The following is a 23770-nucleotide window of genomic DNA, read 5'->3' as shown; positions in this document are numbered from 1 at the left end:
GTTTTGCAGTACTGGAGTTTAAACTCAGGGCCACTCTACCAGTGATATTTTGGTGTTTTTTTTTTTTTTTTTTGAGGTAGGATCTCGGAGAATTATTTGCCCAGGCTGGTTTGAAATTGTGATCCTCCTGATCTCTGCCTCCTGAGTAGCTAGGATTACAGGCGTGAGCCACCACCATTCAGCTGTTTTTTTGTGTTTTCAATGGCTGATTCTCATTACAATAACAGAGCTGTGTCAGAGATCAATGGCCCATAAAACTGAAAGTTAAAAATGGTCATTTAGTACACCTGCCTAGCAAACAAAAGGCCCTGACTTCAATCCTCAGTACTGCATTAAATAAATAAATAAGTAAAAGTTATTTTTCCTTTACAGGAAAAGCTTGCTGACCCTTGGCCTACTTGATCTAAAGATATAGTGATTTGGCTAGAAGTGCAAATAACTCACTTTCTCCAGTGGGAATGTAGGTGCATATATTACTTGCTGGAGTAAGTGAGAGATCCAGGCTTCCCACTGAAGGCAGACCTAGGGTCTGAACTCTATCTGACTAAGGAAGGGATTAGTAATCTTTTCTGTTAGTCAGGTTTTTGTCACTGTGACAAAAATACTTGAGATGATAAGCTTATAAGGAGGAAAGGTTTCTTTTGGCTCATGATTTCAGTGCATGTCAATTGGCCCTGTTGCTTTTGGGCCTGTGACAAGGTAGAACAGCATGGTGAGCAAAGATGTTCCTCTCGAGGCAACTGGAACACAAAAAGATAGGACATGGTGGTATACATCTGTAATCCCAGCACTCAGGAAACAGAGGCAGTAGGATCATGAGTTCCAGGCCATCCTGAGCTACACAGTGAGACTGCCTCAAAAAAAAAAAGTAAGGAAGGGACTGAGTCCCAGTAACCTCTCCAAGGGTACATCCCCAATGACCTAACTTCTTCCCACTAGGCCCCACCCCTTAAAGGCTCTGCCTCCTGCCAATAGTGCCACAGGTCTTTAATACATAGACCTCTGGAATATAGTCCACATCCAAACTATAGGACCTCTGGTTACCAAGCAGAGTGACCAGCTCCTCCCAGTTTTCCTGGGATTGTCAGAGTTTTAAAACAGTCTAAAAGGAAGTCCTCAATTCTGGCCAGTCAGGACAGAGAGTTGCTCACCCTGACATGGAGTAGATAGATAATGGAGTCTGATATAGAGCGATTTAAGTTCAAATTCTGCTTTTAAGGCTTAATGCTCTTCAGCCTAGGGCAAGCTACGTAATGTCTCTGAATCTCAGTTGTCCCATCTCTGAGTTAGGCCTGGTTCTATCTTGAGGGGTTGTTATAAGAAATTAAGAAGGTTGCCTAGCACATGACAGGCACTCATTCAACGTGGTTCACTTTCTATCCTTTTAACCTTTTACCCAGTCTTTACCCAAAATTTCTTATGTTTTAATAAAACTATCAGAAGGAAAAGTTTAAAATACCTTTCTTATGCTTTTGATTTTCTAATGATGTCATTTCTTTGTCCCTTATAAATGTGTACCCTAAACAGCAAATCATTCTGCAAGGGAAAACAACCTCCCTTGTGTGTGTGTGTGTGTGTGTGTGTGTGTATAAAATCGTCTGATTTTCAATTCGTTCATTGATTCAGGTTTTAGCAACCTGAATTTGTTGTTTCATCCTGTTTATCCAAGTATAGATACGCTGTGGAAAGGTTTGCCTATCCAGCAAACCAGTGAAAGTGGCTTATGATATCTCAGACCACGATCAGATGCAGAATTTCTGGGGAACAGGGGTCAGGGACTTTTTCTATGCTAGCATTTCATGCCTATAACGGAAACTGTTGACAGGAAGCTGATAGAGTCTGAGAGCGCTACCTCACTCATGATTCATCTGACAGCCCAGTACAGCCTGAAGCGCTAAGTGGACCTGCAGGCTCATTAATTTTTTACAGAGGTTAGTAATATGCAGGCAGTGGTGTACAAACCCGAAATCAAGCTACAGGCCACCAAAGGTGCCAGGATGAGATCAGAGGCATGAGGCAGCATCAATCTCTTCCAGCAACAACACTTTGATTTAACATCCAGTTTGTTAGCAAATGTGCAGTATGGAATTCAAGAATATGTACTCTTGTAGAAGTTTATATAGTATACTATGCTTAAGAGCCAAGACTGGGACTGGGCACTGGTACCGCACGCCTGTAATCCTAGCTACTCAGGAGGATTGAGGTTTGAATCCTATCCAGGCAAATAGTTCAAGAGATCCTATCTTGAAAATACTTGACACAGATAAAGGGCTGATGGAGTGGCTCAAGTGGTACAGCACCTGCCTAACAAGTACAAGACTCCAGAGTTCAAACCCCAGTACTGCCAAATTAAGAAAAAAAAAAAAAAAAACCAGCTGAGGATGTAGCTCATTGGCAGAGCATTTATGTAACATGGGCAAGACCCTGGGTTTGATCCCCAGCTCCACAAAAATAAGTTCATAAATAAATGAAAATCCGAGATGATCCTCAACAAATTCTTATTCCCCTTAGGCTGCAGTTATATGAGTTTGAGAAATCAGTTTTTTACTAGAAGAATTGATCAAATCCATCTAAAACTATCAGCATTTAAGTTTAATATCTATTAATTTCTTAATAATGGTATGTATCATCTAAACGTTTCAGAATACCCACGCAATCATAGATGGTTTCCCACAAATTCAGTTTACTTGAGGCTGTGGTCATGTAATTTTAAGGAATCAATGTTTTTACTGATCTGATTGATTACATCAGTCAAAACCATGAATTTAGCGAGAAAAGAAAATAGACCAGTGGTTTGGCAGATTTGAGTGGCTAACACAGCAAAATGAGTCAAATTATTATCTCCGAATACATATGATATGATCTAAACTATGAACATCTGTTTTGCCCTTTTTGTCTGGGACAGTGCCAAAAAGCATGTCTCCCAACTTGGCTGTACAGACGATCCTCGACTTAGGATTTTTCATCTTTACAATGGTGTGAAAAGATACGAATTCAACAGGACGCTGCACTTGGAGTTTTGAATCTGTGTCTCTCCCAGGTTAGTGATATATCATCGGACCCTCCCCCGAGGTGCTGGGCCCGGTGGCAGGCACCCCAGCGCCCAGGCAGCTGGAGATCAGGAGGGGACATAGCCGTGCTATTGGTGTGCTGTAGACTGAGCCAGGTTAGGTTAGGATAGGGTTTGGTAGGGGAGGTATATTTGATGCATTTTTGATTTATGATATTGTCAACTTAGGATGGGTTTATCAGGACAAACCCTATCTAATTCAAACAGCATCTGTACATTAGAAACACCTGGGACTTTAACGTTAACTCTTCCTAATCCCAGGTGAATTCCATCAGAATCCAGCTCACTTCCTTCAGATGGCCCCAGTACTTAGGAACCATTGTCATAAAATTCCAGTAGTTAGTAATGAGGCACCGTGATAAGTTTGCATCAAGGTGGAAGATTACATTAGTGGAGATAAGAATTATACTGTATAATGATATAATAGTAATTATTATAAGCGAATGATTCATCATATAATTTGCTACTGGTATATTAAAAACAAAAAAACAACAGCTATTTTACTGAACTCCTGCAAGTGGCAAGGACATACCAAGCATGTATTGTGCCCATTTTACAAATGAGGAAGTTGAGGTGCAGGCAGTTGAGTACTTGCCAATTAGCAAGTGACCAAGGGAGCATCAGTACAGCAGGAGTGGGACACCAGAGCCTGTGTTTGGATCCTTTTTTTTTTTTTAATAACTAGTGATTTTTAACTCAGGGCTTCCTTAGGCCTTTGGACTTCGTTATCTTATCTCTTGAGGGTATTGGTTTATTTCACCATTCTTTGTTTCAGGATGCCAGGACTGCTCCTAAGAATGCACTTCTGACACCCTGGGAGAGAAGGTCTGGCTTTATGGATATACCAGCAGAGGAGTTAATACTCTGCATTAAAATCTCTTTCTCTCTCTCTCTCTCTCTCCAGGAGTTTCTGGCAGACTTCAAGCACTCTCAGGCAACAGGAAGGAAACCTGAAACAAAGCACCCACCTGGAGCAAACATTTAGATTTGCTGAAGCGTGTTTAAAATTTAATCAAGGGGCTGGGAGCATAGCTCAAGTTGTAGAGCACCTGCCTAGCAAGCCCAAGGTCCTGAGTTCAAACCCCAGTACTGCCAAAAAAAAAAATTTAACTGAAAAAAAGTAAGAATATAATTGTGTGTCCTCCTCATTACAGATATTATTTCCTGCGGTCTTCAGTGTTGACCTGTCAACCTTTATGGGTTTGGTTAAAAAGTTGCTTTGTTTTGTTTGAGTAACACACGTTACCCATACCAACAGAATTCTTGACATTTAAATAATAGCACTAACACTTGCCATTGCAGAACAAAAAGCAAGAAGAGGGAAACAGTATACTGCCTGGGTCACTTGCAGCTTCCTGTGCACAGTTACAAGCAGTGCAGTCATTTCTTGGTTGTGTCCTGTTTCTTTGTTTCTCATAAAAGCTGAGAGAGGAGCTGAAACTGCTCTGAAGACTGCCCCAGGACCAAGGCCAAGTTCAGCAGGTCAGGGCCGAGCTCAGGGCCTTGATTCCAGTGGGCCGCTGGCAGCTCCATCTGGGGCTGACATCCTCACTCTCAGCCCTGTCACCTCCTGGGCAAGGAAGGAGGAGAGTCCGTCCCTTTTCATCCTGCACCCCACGTGCACCCCCTGTAAAATTGACCAGAGCACTGTTCAGGGCTCCAGCTGCTCACCACACTGGGAGGGCCCAAGGACACAAAGCCAGGTCCCCAAAGAGCCAACCTTCTGCCTTCTAACTCAGTGGGGGCAGGAGGCCTCAGTCCTGCAGTACTGCCTTTGCTCTGCCCTACTTCCTTGGCCACCTCTTTTTGGAAACAGGTGCCTGGGCTGTCTGTGTGAGCCTTCCCTCCTCCCTGTTCCACCATGAGGGACAAAGCAAAGCAGGTGTTTTTTAGTGTCTGTTGCCCTTCCTTCTTTAAAGATTAATTTCCCAGCCGGGTGCTGGTGGCTCACGCCTATAATCCTAGCTACTCAGGAGGCAGAGATCAGGCGGATCATGGTTTGAAGCCAGCCCAGGCAAATAGTTCACAAGACCCTATCTCAAAGAAAAATATATATATAATCACAAAAAAAGGGCTGGTGGAGTGGCTCAAGGGGTAGAGTGCCTGCCTAGCAAGTGTGAGGCCCTGAGTTCAAACCCCAGTGCTGCCAAAAAAAAAAAGACTAATTTCCAAACTATGATATATTACAAGAACTTTTGTAAATGTCACAATGTGCCCCCTACAGTACAATAATATGATAATAAAAAATGTGAAAAAAGAAAAGAAAAAGACTAATTCCCTATGGATCTTTATTAGGAATTTTTTTTTAATTTCATCTGTATGAAACATGCACTTGCTCTTGTACTCCTTCTGTGATGTTATACAGCATAACATCACATCGTCCTTGGCACCGTAAGTCATCCAGAGATGACTGAAAGCCTATGGGAGTCGGTGCACAGGTTTTTATGCAAATACTATGTCATTTTATAGAAGGGACTTGAGCTTCTGGGTTTGGGTATTGCAGGGGGCCCTGAGACCAATCCCTGAAGTGATGACTGTACTTGTATTTTTACATTTAGGAGAGTGACCTCTGGAGAATGGGAGTCTGTTGCCAGCAGAAGACACAGGAGAGAGAAATCGAACAGTGCTTAGGAAGGGCTGGAGTGAGCTCAGTGCAGGACTCTTGCCTGGCATGTGTAGGGCCCTGGGTTCCATCCTAGAACTGACACCAGGACGAAGAGTGCTCAGGAGACACCATAAGGGACTGAGCACACCTTGAACACAGGGGCCTGTGTGGTTCCTGGTTCCCTGTTAACCATCCCCTCAGACAACCATGTCACCCCTTTACCTTAGTGTCCCCATTTGTACAAAAGAGGTTACCATTGCTGCTGACCCTCCCCCTGAGGCAGTCTTGGAGATGAGTAGGAAACATTTCAGGGTAAACATCCTTTTTACTTCCCTTGCCTTTCATCACCACATGCATAGATAATAACACGAAAGGTGCCATGGTTTGCATGAGTGGGCCAGTCTCCATCACAGGGGTTCCGTGGGCTGCTCACAGGGGCGTGAGGAGGCCCCCCACGGCCTGGGCTCCTGTGGTGGCAGCAGCTGGCATACTGCCTGGGCAGCCACCTCCAACTGCAGCTGTCAGTGCTATTTGCAGCTCTCTACATCCTGAGAGCTGGCTCTAAAGGCCTGCTCCTTGGAGGGTGTGAATACAACACAGAGCCCAACAGCAGGGAGAGGGAGAGCACTGGGAAATGCAGGAGAGCCAGCCTCATCTGGGCCCAGGGAAAGGCCACAGGAAATGGCAGAACACTGACCTGGAGGGCCTTGAGGAGCTGGAGCCTTGGCTAATCTACTGGGGGCCTGAAAATTAGCCCGCCACCAGTCCTTGTCCAAGCCAACTGAAACAGAGTGAGCAGGCAGCCCTGCAAATAAGGTTTGAACTCTAACTTCCTCGTAGTGTCTCCTCAGAAAGGCCTCTGCAGACTGCCTAAGTGACTCGCCCCACCAGTCACCCATGTCACCTTATCCTGCTTCATTTTCATGGCCTTTGGCAGTATGTGAAATTCTCTTTCTTCTGTGTGTGTTTACTTGTTCACTGTGGGTCTTCTCCATTGAAATGTGAGGTCATAAGAGCTTCTTGAGGGAGGCAGTTAGTCTGTTTTGTTTACCTCTGAGTCTGCAGGGCCCAACCCAGTGCCTGACTCACCTGTGAGTGAGGAATGAGTCCAGTTCAAGCAGGCTGCCTACTGATCCATCAAGCTGTAGGATTTCTTAATTTCCTGCTAGAGAAGTGGTGTCCTCCACCTACAGAGAGAAATGGGTTTGCTTGGGGCTAAGGAAATTCATCCTCTTTGGATTTTTATCTTTTCCAACCCAATGCAGAATCTGGTGAAATATTAGTGCTCTTACGGTTTCTTTTGATGATGTATGTTACTTGTCACTATTTAATGGAATCTCATGCCATTGAAAGAAGATAAAATTATAGGGTAACTAGAAAGTTATAATAGTATAGCCTTAAGCATAATAATTTAGAAGACTTTTACCTAAAACCTGGTTAAAATAAGAAATCTGAGACTCAGTTCAATTCAACAAATTTCACTTACTGACAGTTCCAATATACTTTGTTGTATTTGGTAGAATTCAGAATTTTATTTCATTTTGTAATATGAGATTTGAACTTAGGACCTCCTGCATGCTATAAAGGAAGATTCAGTGACATTAGTGAAATTATCTTTATGTGTTAGCAGAAATGAAATGAATGGCTTTTTTTAAAAACATGTTGCAGCTATGTAGCCCAGGCTGGTATCAAACTTGCAATTTTCCTGCCTTAACCCCCTGAGGGATGGGTGTACAGGCCTGGGTCACCACAGCTGTAAAAGCTGATATTGTTCTGTGGTGCAGCTCAATGGCAGGGCACTTGCCTTGTATGTGGAAGGGTTTGATCCCCAGCACCACCAAAAAAAAGAAAAAGAAAAAGAAATGCTCTCTACACCTAAACATTTTATATTCAAGAAGAAAGTCATCTGAAAAGATTAAGTTTATCACAAATAACAGTCATTTCTGATAGTGATGTCCACATTTGGAGACACCGTGACAATTACAACACTCAGGACACATAGTACTGTCCATTCACCCCAGTCAGAGTTGATAAGTTGGTTCCCTATAATAATGAAATGCCCTTTTCTTTTTTTTTTTTTTAAGCAACACTGGGGTTTGAGCTTAGGGCCTCATGCTTGCTAGGCAGGTGCTCTTACCACTTAAGCCACTCTGCCAGCCCTTTTTTGTGCTGGGTTTTTTGAGATAGGGTCTTGTGAACTATTTGCCAGGCCTGGCTTCGAGCCACAATCCTCCTGAGCTCTGCTTCCTGAGCAGTTAGGATTACAGGAGGGAGCCACTGGGGCCCAGCTCACCCCTGTTTCTTGCTAGCATTATACCAAATCCCTTCAGGCCACTGCATAGAACAGTGTGTTAATCTAAGTTTCTAGAAATGATTTGTATCCCATTCATTGCTGGACCAACATGTGAGAATCTATAGTTTATCACTGAGGAGAAAATGAATTCATTTGGGGCTGGGGTTTGGCTCAAGTGGTAGAACAAATCTCAGTTCAAATCCCAATATCACCAAAAAAGAAAAGAGAGTGAAATCATTCATGAAACTCTTACTTATGAGCACCAACAAAATGATACAACAGCCAAAAGACAGTAACAGTCCTAACCATTCTGGAAATAACAAATGGATTAGAAAAATAAATTATTCTAACAAAGTGGCCAACAGTTAAGCAATTTAAATTGCATTATGTCGCCCTTCTGCTGTTCTAATAGAAAGTAGAAAAAGTCTTCACAGAAGGACTTTTTCTTAAAGGCAATGTGTCTAGAGATAGGACACTGGACTCCAACCCCACTGCCTACAGATTTTTAGAGACAAGAAAATTCAGTTATTAATGAAACACAAGATTGGAAAATAGGTATAGTATGTGGAAAGGTACTTGTGAGGTGAGAGATGAGTGGAGGAGGTGAAGGTGAGGGAATACGGCTGATGGGTTTCATATACATACATGAATTAGAATGATGAAACCTCTTGCAGTGGCATTAAGGGGTAGGGAGGGGCTGCAGTGTTGGGGGGAGATGGTGGGTGCCACCTAACCAATATACGATATAATCCCCCTGTACAATGAATACATATGTCCTCATAAAAATGAAAAAAAAAAAGAAGAGAAAATTCAGGGAAGAAAAAATAATAGCCTCCCACTGCCTTTCATTCATTTACTTACTTGGTAGGAATGGGGTTTGAACTCAGGGCTTCCCACTTGCAAATCAGGCTCTCTATATTTGAAACACACCTCCAGTCCACTTTGCTTTGGATATTTTGGAGATGGTGGGGCAAGCGGGCAGTCTCATGAACTATTTGCCCAGGCTAGCCTCACATCGCCTCATCTCAGCCTCCCAAGTAGCTATGATTACAGGCGTGAGCCACCAGCACTCGCTCTCACATAGCCATTGACTGGCCTGCGGGCTGTGCACAAACTCTGAGGACCTCTGACCAGCTTCCTACCACATGTGTCTCCATGCCACACGCAAGAAGGTATGGGTCAGGCTTTGCAAAGGGCAGTGACAGAGTGGACAGATCTGACAGGATCCACAGAACTTACCTGAGAGGAAACACGAAGGAATGTTTGCCCTGGTTGTTGTTCTTCTGTTGTTTTGGTTTTGTCATTTTTGCACGTGAGAAGTCATGCTGACCACATGTTAAGTTCGTGAGAACAACCTGTTCAGCCATGTTTTGATGAGTGCTTTTTTTGGTAAATTCCCTTCTAAAAAACTTAAAGATTTCCTCATACTGGGTGGCAAACATTTCTTGCATTCACTTAGATGTAGTAATTTTTTATTTTATTTTATTTTTTTGTAGTACTCATATTTGAACTCAGGACCTACATCTTGAGCCACTCCACCAGCCCTTTTTTATGTTAGGTATTTTTGAGATAGGGTCTGGAGAACTATTTGCCCAGACTAGCTTCAAACCTTCATCCTCCTGATCTCTGCCTCCTGAGTAGCTAGGATTACAGGTGTGAGCCACCGGTGCCCAGCTAGATGTAGTAATTTTGATTCGCTTGAATGAGACTGTGTTTCACTAGTTTATTCTTTAACCATCTTCCTCAGGTGTTCACCTCTTTAACCCTCTCAGGTGATGCCAGATGGGTTCCATTTTGTTCTGTGCTAAAACTGAGTCCTGGGAAAGAATCTAGAGTACATGATAAGATGATTGTTGTCCAATAATTTCCATCACCTCACTGCCTTCTGTTTTGGGATTTAAGGGACAAGAAACTCTATGACTTACATTCTAGAGCCCTTGGGTGGAAGAATAACATTCAGAAATTCCTTTGAATTCCTGAAAATTAGTAGAAACTATTCCTTCTAAGTCTATCACAATACACTCCAGAAAAAAAAAAGATTCCAGATTTCCTTTTATTGGGTTGCCACAGCAATGGGAATGTTTCATTTCAAAGAAGGTACTTTAAGCGGGTTCCAGCAAGTGTGAAAGCGTTAAATTGTAAAAAAAAAAATTCCTAGAACGGGCCTGCATATGCAGTAATACGGGCGGGTGCTCTGGCTGGAGCTGAGGACCTGTTTCCCTGGTGACCCTTCCAGCTGTCATCCTGGCCAAAGTGTTGCACCAAAGTGTAAGTGAAGAATGTGGTCACACTCTCCTGCAGTGTCACGGACCCCCAGCCAAGGCCACCTGCTTCTCTTTTTTTGCAGTGCTGGGATTTGAACTCAGGGCCTTGTAAGGACCACGTGTTTGTGGCAGGCTTTACTCTTGATCTATAGATGTAAAGAAAAGAAGTAAAGAATGTATCAAACTTTGACATGAGCAGGTTTGAAATTCATTTATTCATTCTTTTTTTTTCATCCTTTCCACAAATAACTTTATTCAATAATGGAAACATGAAAGTAGTGCAGATTCATTTTGAGGTTAAGTTCTGTTTGTTACCACTGGTTTCTTAATAATTTCCCCCTTTCACAAAAAGCAAAATGGAAATGTTTTTATGATTTCTTTAGCAAGGTTTTGAGCATTTTTATTAAGAATAGCCTACTAAGACTGTTTAGTTCTAAAAGTGGGAAAAAATTAGATTTGGCCTAAAGATGAAGACATAACAAAAAATACCAACAAAGAAAAATACTGCATTTGTGGGTTTTTTGTTTTTGGTTTTTTTTTTTCCTTTTTCGGGTCAGTTGATTCTTTAAAAACCCTCACTCAGGGCTTTGCAATTACTAGGCAGGGGCTCTACTATTTGAGCCACTCCACCAGCCCAACTTTTTAAAACTAATTTTTTTTTTTTTTGCAGTGCAAGAGCTTGAACTCAGAGCCTTCACTTTGAGCCACTCCACCAGCCCTTTTTTGTGATGGGTATTTTTGAGATAGGGTCTCTCAAACTATTTGCTGGCCTTGAACCATGATCCACCTGATCTCTGCCTCCTGAGTAGCTATGATTATAAGCATAAACCACCTGAGTCCAGCTAAAACCAAATCCTATGCTGATATTGATACACCTATTATACAATTTTGTTTGTTTGTGGTACTGGGGTTTGAAATCAGGGCCTTGAACTTAGGAGGCAGGTGCTTTACCACTTGAGCCATTCCTTCAGGCCTTTTTGCTTTAGTTATTTTTCGAAAAGGGTGTTTATGTGTCTGATGATCTAAGCTGTGATCCTCCTATTTATGTTTCCACATAGATATGATGACAGGTATGCACCCAGCTTTTATTGATTAAGATGGAGTCTTGAGAACTTTTTGCCCAGGCTGGCCTCAAATGGAGATTCTCCTAATCTCAGCCTCCTGAGTAGCTAGAATTACAAGCCACCACACCCAGTAAAATCAATACTATTTCTAATGGTACATTTTGATTATCTACTGGTCAATGTGTATAAATTCATGGCACAAAAGTTTGCAATGTCAATCTTCAAAATTTAGGTTCTTAAAAGAAATGTGAAATTTACACTGCTTTTTTTTTTTCAGTACTGACTGGGATTTGAACTCAGGGCCTACACCTTCAGCCATTCCACTAGCCCTTTTGCTGTGTACATGTGATGGGTTTTTTTGAAATAGAGTCTCTCAAGGTATTTGCCTGGGCTGGCTTTGAACCGAGATCCTCCTGATCTCTGCCTCCTGAGTAGCTAGGATTATAGGCGTGAGCCACTGGCACCCAGCTACTTACACTGCTTTTTCAGGTTTGATCTATTTATTGTAAAATCCATGGGATCTAGGTATTGTAAAATTCCCATAGGAGCCTGGCCCCGGGGACAGTTAAAGCGCATATTTAAGGGAAAAACTTGTGATACAATGACTGCCTAGTAAGTTCTGAAAATGAGGCAGGTCATTACAAAGAATGGGAAGCAATGAAATGAAAAACAAGAAAGCTGTGACGTGGTGGCAGGACTTTCAGCTTTCCCACCCATTCCAAATGCCCGAGTTCTCCTTTTGCAGTTCTGCAATCACTTGAATATAAAAAGCTCTTTCTGTTAATCTTCAACCTGAAAAGTAGTAAAATAACTGAAGTAGAAGGGAAATGGGCATTTCAAGCCAGTGGGCTTCCTGGGTCTTCAGGCTTTTACCTGCTTGCGTTTGAAGGTTACCCTTTCACGATTCCTCCGTGGTGGTAGGCTTGAACCTTTGTACAATCTTAGAAACCATGACCCTAACCTCTTCTCTTATATGTAAAATTGTCTGAATAGCTTTTTAAAAAGTTATTATATTTCAGTGAAAAGTTTCTGAAGGCAGCTTGGTAAAACTCACCAAGTTCAGCTCATCCTTTTTTTTTTTTTTTTTTCATTTTTTGTTAGCATGTTGTGAAAATTTTAGAGATAAATGAAACAGGGAAGGGGGATGAGGCTTGTGGGGTAGGAAAGGGGGATTTTAGAGAAGGCATGCAGAGTTGGAGTGGGGGAGGAGTTGGGAGCAGAAGTGATCCAGGCAGTGCAAAGGGCCTGAGGTTGCAATGTGATTGGCAGAAGCTGGAGTGGCTGGAGCCTTCTGGGGCACAATGAGGACTTTGGCTTTTGCTTCATCATTGTATGGAAATCCCATAACGTCCCCACTTTCCAGATGAAGAAGCTGAGGCCACTTAGTCCACCGCACTGGCCTCCAGTGGACAGCCCCGGTCCGGTTTGGGGTCGTGGCGCCCTCAATGATACTGATACAGCCAGGCGTGGTGTTGCACGTCAGTAATCCCAGCACTCAGAAGACTGAGGCATTGAAGGCCAGCCCAGGCTAGGGAGCTTGTCTGGAAAAGAAAGGAAGAAAAGGAGAAGAGATTAAAAAAGGAAGGAAGAAAGGGAGGGAGGGAGGAAGGAAGGAAGGAAGGAAAAAAGGAAGGGAGGAAGGAGGGCAGGGGAAGAGAGGAGAAAAGGAAGGGAGGGAGGAAGGGAGGAAAGATCAGCTCATCCTTTGATTCAGCAATTTCACTTTTCATATTTATATCCTAATAAAATAATCATAGGCAAAAGTATGAGTGTAAGGAAAGGTGAGTTATCCCAGCCCTACCATTAGATAGTAAATTCACAAGCTACCGGGATGTTTAATGATAGAAGACTGAGTAAATAATGTGTGGTACTTCGCATTCATTCAATGGGATATCACTGACATTAAAAGTGATACTGTGCAGAGTAAGAATATAGGATGAGGGAACTGGAGATGTGGCTCAAGCAGTAGAATGTCTGCTTTGCAAGTGCAAAGCCCTGAGTTCAAACCCCAGTCCTATCAAGAAAAGAGGGAGAGAGAGAAAATAGAAGATGAGAGCTAGGATGTAATTCAAGGTATTTGCCTGGGCTGGCTTTGAACCAGCCCAGCATGTGTGAGACTTTGGGTTGCATCACCAACACCACAAAAACAAGCAAACAAGAACAAAGATAGATTACCAAGCAGAAAAAGTAACTTGCAAATAGAACATCTGTAAACATATTGCCATTTGATAATGCACACTCACATACAAGACAGGGAGCCCAATTCAAATTATGGATATAAAATGGACATTCATGCCTGTAATCCCAGCTACTCAGGGGGCAGAGAGCAGGAGGATGACGGTTCAAAGCTAGCCCAGACAAATAGTTCTCGAGACCCTGTCTTGAAAAACATCTCACATAAAAAGGGCTGGTGGAGTGGCTCAAGGTGTAGGCCCTGGGTTCAAACTCCAGTATAACAAAAAAAAAAAAAAAAGTAGACTGAACTAGTTCTTCAAAGAAGATATACAAATGGCCAATAAACACATGAAAAGATACATCATTAGTCATTAGCGAAATGTAAATCAAAACCACAATGGCCCACATCTGTAATCCTAGCTACTCAGGAGGCAAAGATCAGGAAGATAGTGGTTCGAAGCCAGCTCTGGCAAATAGTTCTTGAGACCCTATCTTGAAAAAACTCAACATAAAACAGGGCTGGTGGAGTGGCTCAAGTGGGAGAGCACCTGCTTAGCAAGCGTGAGGCCCTGAGTTCAAACCCCAGCAGCACACACACACACAAACTACAATGAGACACACTGCACAGCCATGAGGATGGTTATGATAGGGAAAAAATGGTAACCAGGATGTTGGCTAGATTAAAAAGAAAGGGAAGGCTCATACTTGAGGTGGGAATATAAAGTAACGCAGCTGCTGTGGAAGACAGACTGGGGGGCTCCTCAAACAGTGAAACTGAGGGGCTGTGGGTGGGGCTCAAGCAGTAGAGCACCTGCTTAACAAGTGCAAAACCCTGAACTCAGACCCTGTACCTCCAAAACAAAAGTAGTTAGAGAATTAGCACGTCATGTGTCCAGCGAGTCCACTCCTAGATAGATAACCAAAGAATTAAAAGCAGGAACTTGAGTACATGCACACATGACTATTCACTATAGTCAAAATGTACAAACAACCCAAGTGTTCATCAAATGATAAAGGATGTATGGTGTACTCATACAATGGAATATTATTCAGCCTTAAAAGGGCTTAATAAGGTATTGAAATATGCTACAATGTGAATGGTGAAAATAGGCCAAGGGAAAGAAGTTAGGTATGAAAAGTCGCATATTGTATGACTCCATTTATATGAAATATCCAGAAGAGCTAAATCCATGCAGACAGAGCACATTGGTCAGGCACGAGTGGGGAGGGAGGAATTAGTGAGTATAGGGCTTCTTTTTTGGGGTGATGGAAATATTTTGGAACTAAATCGAGGTGGTGATTGCAGAACATCGTGGATATGCTAAATGCTCACTTGGAAATGATTCAAGGGCTGGGGATGTGACTCAGTGGTAGAGCACGCACTTCATATGTGTGAGGTCCTGGGTTCCATCCATTAGTACCAACATGGGGGAGACACATGAAGGCTGTGTGTCCCCTCCACTGTAAAAATATGTCCATACATGCAAAAATACATAACACAAGCAAAAGGACCATAGTGACAGTCTTTGTACGTTAATGTGTTCTTATTTATCTGCTGACAATGAACATGACTTTCATTCATACTAAAGGCAACCAGTTTTTCCAAAGTTGTTGTAGTGTGGAGCGTGTTGCTCGGGTTCTTTCCAAGGTCTTCTGGAGGATTCACTATAGCAGCACTCCCTCTTCCATACACATCGACAGCTGAACAACTGTAACATGGCAGGAGACCAGGTCTGGAAGTCAGGGGCAGAGAGGAGGCCTTAAAGTGGGGGGAAGGGGCTCTCAGACTGTGCTCCCGCTGAGCCTGGCGCTGCTTGGGTTCTTCTCATCCTGCAGTTAGTCTTTGAGTGAGCCTCTCTCTCTCTCTCTCTCTCTCTCTCTCTCTCTCTCTCTCTATATATATATATATATATATATATTTTTTTTTTTTTTTTTTTTTTTTCAGAATTCAGGTGCCTATACCTTGAGCCACTCCACCAGCCCCTTTTTGTGTTGGGCTTTTTGATAGGGTCTCACAAACTCTGCCTTCTGAATAGCTAGGACTACAGGTGTGAGTCACCAGCGCCTGGCCTTGTTTTTCTTTACCTTTACGAGTACTCTGGTAGCTTTGTTTTAGTTATTGGGTTTTCTTTGTTTTCTTGTGTGTGTGTGTTTGGTTCTGTTTGTTTTGTTTTGGTTTTGGCAGTATTGGGGTTTGAACTCAGGGCCTCAAGGTTGTTAGGCTTGCTAGGCAGGCACTAACTGTACTCTGCCAGCCCTTGTTTTGTTTTTTTGAGACAGCATCTCACTATGAAGCCCAGGCTGGCCTCAAACTTGTAATCCTTCTGCCTCTGCCTCCCAAGTGCTAGAATTAAGGCATGCACCACTGCACCTGGCTTATTTTAGGTGTTTTTATTCTCTTATCTGGTTATGTTTAGAACACTTTATAAGATGATCTCTAATTGAAACCCGATAAACAAAAACATGCTAAAGCTTCTAATTAGAGAGTCTATGTAACTCTAAGGAACTAAGCTTAATTCCTCTTTAGGCCTGTAAGTACAATTGTGTTTATAAACATAATTGGAATTTGTCCTTTACCTAAAGTACAGTCCCCAGCAAGGAAGTAAAGCAGTGCTCACCACTATCCCCTTTAGACCAGTGTTCCAGATGTACTCCCCCTTTCCAGATACCCTGTCTCCCGCTACCTAGAACATGGCCCACACAGTCCTTAATCCCTCATCTTTTGGATACCCCTTGTTCCCAAGCTCCCTTTCCCAAAACTGTCACTGCTGCTTCTGCAATATTGACACACAGCCAGGCAGCTGTGGCTCACTCCTGTAATCCTAGCTACCTGGGAGTCTGAGATTGAGAGGACTGATGTTCAAAGCCAGCCCAGGCAAATATTTTGAGAGACCCCATCTCCAAAATAACCAGAGCAAAGTGGACTGGAGGTGTGGCTCAAATGGTAGAGCACCTGCTCTGCAAGCACGAGGCGCTGACTTCAAACCCAGTCCCATCAAGAAAAAAAAAAAAGACTGTCACCCAATCTTGAAAACACTCACCACAAAACAGGGCCCAAGAGTGGCTCAAGTGCTAGAGCACCTACCTGAGGTGGGAAGCCCTGAGTTCAAACCCCATTGCCACCAAAAAAAAAAAAAAAAAAAAGTGAGAATGAACAATTACTATGGAGTGTTATACTGTGACATGTCATCTGTATGTCTGAGGATGTGACTAAAGAGAAAAGTAAAAGTATTGAAATTTATAGGGGTCCTCTAAACCCCCTTTTCACTGACTTTTGTTTTCCTTTAGGGTATTCCCCACCTACTCCCCCCTTTTGATGCTGGAGACCCAAACCCAGGGCTTCATGAATGCTAAACATACGATCTGCCATGCTAAGCCCCAGCCCCTGCCCTGATTTTCTATGACTAGATTTGTCTCCACACACTTTGCCCACTATTTCTTAGGTTTATCTTCATATTGTTCCACATCTATATTACTACTTCCTCTTTTTCTGGATGCTCAATAAATTCAGCTCTCTAGAAAGCCCAGACCAAGGGACATCCCTAAAGGTGCAAGTGATTACATTCCCTCCTGGCAGGTAGGATTTATCTGAAACCAAAACCCACCGTAAGTGTGGCATATTAAATTATGCTGTGTGGTATATATTTTTGTACCATGGTATATCACGAAATAGCAGCATTCCTAGAACAGACAAAAATTTTGTTTCCTTACTCCAGGGACCCAGGGAATTTCTCAAGTTGTGGCAAGCGTTAGTGCTGCTTTGCAATTAGAAGGGGACAAGCCAAGTGGCAGTGGCTCATGCCTGTAATACTAGCTACTCAGGAGGAAGCGATCAGGAAGATCAAGGTTTGAAGCCAGCCCGGGCAAAGATAGGGTCGAGAGACCCTATCTTGAAAAAACCCTTCACAAAAATGGGCTGGTGGAGTGGCTCAAGGTGTAAGCCGTGGGTTCAAGCCTATAACAGAAAACAAGGGGACAAGAAAATCAAATGCTTTGCATCTTTTGTTGGATAGCTCTACAAACCGTTTTCTTTTACCTGGTATTAAAAGGTATTTCAAGGGCAGGGCCACTTGAAAGTGACATAAAGCATAAATGTGGAAAATAAGTTTTAACTTATTGCATCCTTTGTTAGTAAGACAGCTAATTACTAGTCAAAGGTTTACATTTATGGTTTAGACTTGGGCCGTGTTTGATATGTATAAATTTGCAATAGTACCATATTGTGATATGCAAAAGTGCTTCTGTTTGAGGTCCTTTGAGAAGGCATGCTGTTCTAAGCAGACCAAAATTAGGGCTTTTATCATAGACTATGATGTCAAGGAAGATAGTGGCCACACTTTTCATTTAAAAGTTGCTATAATTGGGGCTAAAGGGATAGAGTGCCTGCCTAGCGTGCGCAAGGCCCTGAGTTCAAACTCCAGTGCTGCCAAAATAAGAATTGCTAGTTTAGTATAACCTGGGTATCTGTAGGTTCATGGTTCCAAGGAGACCACCACTAAGGAAAATCCTCATGTGCAGGAGGCACAGAACTCAGTGCTGTACTACAGATACCTGATCCGTTTCCCACAATGCCCCCCAACTTCCACTAGACATGCCTTTCAACAAACCTAAAAATTTCGCTTTATCACTTCAATTAATCACGTTCACTATTACCTTGCTTTGGGGGCATAATTTGCTTTTGGGGAGGCAGATTTTCACAAAACTAAGGGCAGGGAAACACTCAGCAGATCATGTGATTTAAAGATGAAACCCTGATTAAGGCTTCTTCACATCAACTGAGGCTTTGTAGTTAGTTCTTGCACAGGCATTTAAATTTGTTTTTGAATTTTTTTTTATACTTTTGGCCCTACTGTGGTTTGAACGCAACCAGCTCTTTTGAGTTAAATCTTTTTTGACCGAACTTGGTCAAAACCATGTGTAATAAAACCTCGAAAAAGGCTAAGTGTTTTTCTGTCCTGTGCAGTTCTCCATATAGTCAGATACTGCCATAACATCAGCAGCTGCTGGTTCCCCAGGCTAAGGAAATATTCTGTTGAATGGCTATCAAAAGTGTGCTTTCCCTCTTTTCTGGGGGTAGGGGCGGGACTAGGATTTGAATTTAGGGATTCACACTTGGAAAGCAGATGCTCTACCACTTGAGCCACACCTCCAGTTCAGTTTGCTCTGGTTATTGTGGAGAAGGGGTTTCAGGAACTATTTGCCCAGAATGGCTTCAAACTTTGATCCTCCTGATCTCAGCCTCCCAAGTAGCTAGGATTACAGGTGTAAGCCACTGGTTCCCTATCTTTTAACCTTTACTCTTGTGGTGCAGAGAACCTAACTTTTCCAGATTTCACTCTAAGCAAACATGGAAAACGTCAGCATCTTCATGGAAGCTCATCAAATTGACACCAGCTAACCAGCACTAGTTCGCAGCCTTCACACGGGCAAGTTAAGGAACGAGATTGTCTTCATCAGTATGCCATATACTGATTTTTAGATCAGGAAACCTAAAGTCTACACTTTCTCTTGAAGTTAAAATCTCTGACTCCATTGTGCCATAGCTATCTGTAGGTATTGAAACAGTTCCTGTACCTTCTCAAAACATCACCCAGCAGTCTAGTGCTGGAGGCTCACACCTGTAACCCCAGCTTCCCAGGAGACAGAGATCAGGAGGATGACAGTCCGGAGCCACACTTAGCGTTGGTTTGAGAGAACCTATCTTGAAAACACCCAACACACAAATGGGTGGTGGAGTGGCTCAAAGCGGAAGAGTGCCTGCCTAGCAAGCATGAAGCCCTGAAACCAAATCTCCCAGTACTGCCAAAAAACAAAATCATTTTAACTACTTTTTTTTTTGCAGTGCTGGAGATTGAACTCAGGGCCTTACACATGCTGGATGAATACTCCACCACTGAGCCACATCCCCAGCCCCCCCTTCCCTTTTTAAATTAAGGTTTTACACTGAATTACAATCTAAGTAATCTCTTCTCACTTTCATGTACTTGTGTGTTAGGCTCAAAATATCCAAGTTGGACTGAGGACTTGGCTTGCTAACAAGTTCAAAAAACCCGAGTTCAAGCCCCATTCCCTGCTCTCCCACCCCCCAAAAAAAACCCACTTTGGGCTGGGGGTATGGCTCAAGTGGCAAGAGTGCCTGCTACTAAGCCCAAGGCCGAGTTCAAAGCCTAGTGTCACCAAAAGCAAAACAAAAATCCAAGTTCCTGGGGTACTGTCTGAACAGATCTAAGGTTTCTTGCTCGCTTCCCTGTCAAACCTGAAGCCAGTTAAAACAAGTAACCCAAAAAACCCTCGTCCCCATTTTCAACATCTTAAAAAGCTGCCACAACACACCCACTAGTTACCAAGATGTTTCCTTGAGGCAGGATCCGTTTTTTTAGATGGATCAGACTTACTAGCAACAGATGTTGACAATGGTCATCTCCACTACAGCAGAAACTTCCATCTAAACCAGATGATAGTCATCTGTTCCCCTTGACTGAAACTTGGTAATTCTGAGACAACCTGCTGAGGTCCTCATTTGGCTTACCAAATGGATAGGCCTTTGATTTGTAGTAACCTACCATGCTTTTCACTTACATGTGCCTTGCTTTAAACTTTCTGAAAAGTAAAAATTTTCACTTGTATACATAGCATCTTCTGGCTACTTGAAATATTTGACAAAAACCTTATCTGCCCATTAACCCTATTTGTAAGCAGGAAGTATTTTTAAAGGGAAAAACTTTGCCAGCCCTTATACTTAATTAAAAGGTGTTGCTAGGAGTTATTACTGGAAACAATTAAAAATATGACAAAATCTTAAATTCTCAAGTGAAAGTCATTTAACTAATATTTAAAACCTCTGCAATTATTAGTTTATTAGTATCATCCAGGACTCAAGATGTTCAGTATTCCTCCTGAAAATTACATAAACAAATGCAAAATGGATAGAATCCAAGTCAAAATTATATAACAAAACAGCACTCCATCACAAAAGCGTGTAAAATTACAAGAACGCTATTTTTAAAACACTGGCACTTTAAGAGAACGATAATCTCAAAACCACAAAATTGCCAAATTGTTCCCTACACTGTTAAGCAGATAAACATGACTCTGGTAAATGAGTTCGGGTTTTAAAAAGAAAAATCATTTTCAAAAAAATTGGGTAACTTGCACCAAGATGCAAAGTTTGGTTTCTTTCCTATTTTGATTTATAAAGGGGCAAACCACAATATAAGAAAATATACCCTGACTTTCTAAGTGTGGCATCATTTTAAAAGCTGGCCCAACTAATTAAAAATACTTTTTAACAGAGTCTCAAAGTTTCCTGAGCAGTCCATATTTAGATAAATGGGAAAAGGCATTTACAGCCAGCACTTTCAGAGCCTTCCCTGGGACTAATGTCAACAACAAAGTTAACGAGTCTTGCATTTTAAGCTCACGCTTTTGGACATACATTCTCAGGTCTTCTTCAATGTGGGTACTGCGAAATATATAACCACCATTACATGGTAATGGGAGTTAAAGAATAGAGTCCTCATGGAAAGATTAGAACCTACTTTTCTATTAGTCCTTCAAGGACAGACTTTCAAATTGTTTGATTCTAATAATCCCATGCTGTGAATAGAACTGATTACTCTTTGTTTTGCAAATGTAAGTGCGCTATGTGAAATTTGTTATCAACTGACCGAGATTTAGAGGAGTTTCAATTATGGATGAAAGTAATTCTCAATTTAACTTTTATTACCCCCATCATGGTATGTAGGGTGTGTAGGCAAAAGCTTTCTGTCAGCTACTATATGAAGATAAGCACTGCAGTAACTCATGTGATCCAAAATGGGCAAAAGCAAAAGACTAGCTTCCCCTCAAGAAGAAAAACTTCAGACCTACGAAAAGGACAACAATACTAATAAAAAAAATTGTATTTACTTAGAAGCATTCAGAATGTCAACAAAACAGCTGCAACTTTTTTTTTTGCAATTACAGAGTGGTATTCAGTTAACAGAACAACAATTATTTCGTATAAGCTGCATCAGAGACAACTGAAGATGAAAAAACTACCGTCCCCATATATAACTAATTTGTGCTGTGCACCAACAAGAACCTGCTTTAAATTTCCATGCCAATTTACAACCCCCATACTGTACCAGGCAAGGTTAGTGGCTATTGAAAATACCACCAGGACAGGGCTATCTAAAGACACATTCGGTAGTGTGTTAACTATACAAAAAAAGACACTGTACAGTTTAAAAACAAATCTTACACAGCCTTACATTTCAATTTTTTTTTTCTTTAAAAGGAGTGAGTTGTGTACAGGGGGGTTAAATGCTTTATAGACAAGAAAAAACTGCGCTAGAACCAACTTATTCATCATCATCATCTTCTTCTTCATCTTCATCTTCTTCGTCTTCCTCCTCTTCCTCATCCTCTTCGTCCTCCTCATCTTCCTCCTCTTCCTTCTTTTTCTTGCTCTTTTCAGCCTTGACAACTCCCTTTTTCGCTGCATCAGGTTTTCCTTTAGCTCGATAGGCAGCAATATCCTTCCAAAATAAGGGGAGGAGAAAACAATAGGAAAAAACTGTTCAGTAAGGAGAAACAGAACATGGCAAAACTTTATGAAAGGTCTAGATCCCAGTTACACTAAAATAACACGTGCAGACCCCACTACCTTCAAACTAGAATTTGGAGAAATGCTCCTAAAATACTGCGATAACTACAACTACCAAAGCTGTAACTCACGAAATGGCATCGCCTGCTATTTGTGTGTTATGCCTCACTGAGGTACAATTCTGTACCACATCCTGACTGGCTTATTAAAGCTAGAATGTGGAGACTTTGATTAAAGGGTAGACACTGCCACCTTCTGAATGCAAAAAAGCATTCTACAGGTTCATATTGTCCATAATCATTTTCTTCTAATCCATAGAAGAAAACGGTATTAAATTTAAAAAAAGGTAATATGCCAGAAAGCATGCAATTACATTAAGAAACATTTAAAAAAGGATTATTTTCAGAATGACTAAAGAAGCTGAGTTTTACTTTCAAGTACTTAATTATTTCAATTTAAAATACAGGAGTTCCTTCATCTTAAAATTTACTAGTTTGGCAGACTTGTAATTTAACTTAGCGATGCTGAGGGTTTTTTTTTTTGGGTGGGGGAGACGGACATCCATAGGAACAGAAATGTTTCAAGGAATGTCTAATGAAAAATAAAGCCAGCATTACTTTGTATGGTTTATTTCTGTACTATATGCCTGACCATTTAAAATAAACCATGTCTGACTCAAAGTAACATCCAAAATTTCACAAATTTGGAGACACTAGGCAATAAAAAGCAGCTTAAATGTTACAGCTTTGGCCCATATCAAATTACATTAAATCACAAAATATAAACAATTTGGTCCTCCATATTCTTTGAAAGATGAAAAGGAATTTAAGCCAGTGCAGCTGTTACACTAAAACTGGTTGTCTCCCAACTATTAGAAACTGTAAAGGAAACAGGAAATTGGAAAGATAAGATATCAACACATGACATACCTTTTCCATGCCCAAGAGCAAGCCGTACTTCTTACCTTTTCATACTTTTCCTTCAGCTTGGCTGCCTTCTTTTCATAAGGCTGCTTGTCATCTGCAGCAGTGTTGTTCCACATCTCTCCCAGCTTCTTTGCAACATCGCCAATGGACAGGCCGGGATGCTCACCTTTGATTTTGGGGCGATACTCAGAACAGAACAAGAAGAAAGCCGAACTAAAAAACAGAAATGTAGGTTTAGGATTGTTATGTTAGCAAATCTCAAAAATTTACTGCTGTAGAGACTGCCCATTAGCTCCTACCATGCACTGGACAGGATGTGAATATTTAAACAAAGTTTAATTACCTAACTTTTAGTATGAGTTCCAGGAAAATATTTTGGAAGTTATTTTGGAGAAATAGTATTTCCAAAGACCTAAGAACTTTTTAAATAGTTAAATATAGCAACCTAAGCTACAAATAGTTAAACTGTACACTCTAAAGTTAAAGTGGCTTGATTGTACTGGAGCACACATCCTGCAAATACAAACAAGATACTCACGGGGGCCTCTTGGGTGCATTGGGATCTTTGAACTTCTTTTTCGTCTCCCCTTTAGGAGGAATATAAGTTTTCATTTCTCTTTCATAACGAGCCTTGTCCGCCTTTGCCATGTCTTCAAATTTCCCTTTCTCTTTAGCAGACATGGTCTAGAAAAGGATTATTTGTAAGCTTAACTTGACACAGAAATTTTAATAAATTATACTGAAGAATGAAAATGCATAAAAAGTGCACTTTGCTGTGGAATGGCC

General features: G+C 41.7%; 1 protein-coding gene and 1 long non-coding RNA gene across 4 annotated transcripts in view; one reads left to right on the top strand and one right to left on the bottom strand.

Annotated features, from left to right (window-relative positions):
* The window catches only part of LOC141411483 (uncharacterized), a 30687-nt gene extending 26478 nt beyond the window's left edge, over positions 1-4209 (top strand). The window contains exons 2-3 of the long non-coding RNA XR_012436271.1: positions 2906-3040; positions 3975-4209. This is a non-coding gene — a long non-coding RNA (uncharacterized lncRNA). The remainder of the gene's footprint in view (positions 1-2905; positions 3041-3974) is intronic.
* Positions 4210-21357: 17148 nt separating this feature from the next.
* Positions 21358-23770, bottom strand: part of Hmgb1 (high mobility group box 1) — a 123200-nt gene continuing 120787 nt past the window's right edge. For all 3 annotated transcript variants that reach the window (XM_074043611.1, XM_020175191.2, XM_020175190.2), the window contains exons 3-5: positions 23523-23668; positions 23023-23197; positions 21358-21990 (exon numbers count right to left, since the gene is read on the bottom strand). In XM_074043611.1, coding sequence (XP_073899712.1) covers positions 21814-21990; positions 23023-23197; positions 23523-23668 — 498 coding nt within the window. In that variant the 3' untranslated portion in view covers positions 21358-21813. The remainder of the gene's footprint in view (positions 21991-23022; positions 23198-23522; positions 23669-23770) is intronic.

This window comes from Castor canadensis, chromosome 10 (genome assembly GCF_047511655.1).
Source record: "Castor canadensis chromosome 10, mCasCan1.hap1v2, whole genome shotgun sequence".
NCBI lineage: Eukaryota > Metazoa > Chordata > Mammalia > Rodentia > Castoridae > Castor > Castor canadensis.
Note: the sequence above shows the minus strand (reverse complement) of the source record. Positions and strands in the feature narration are given on the sequence as shown.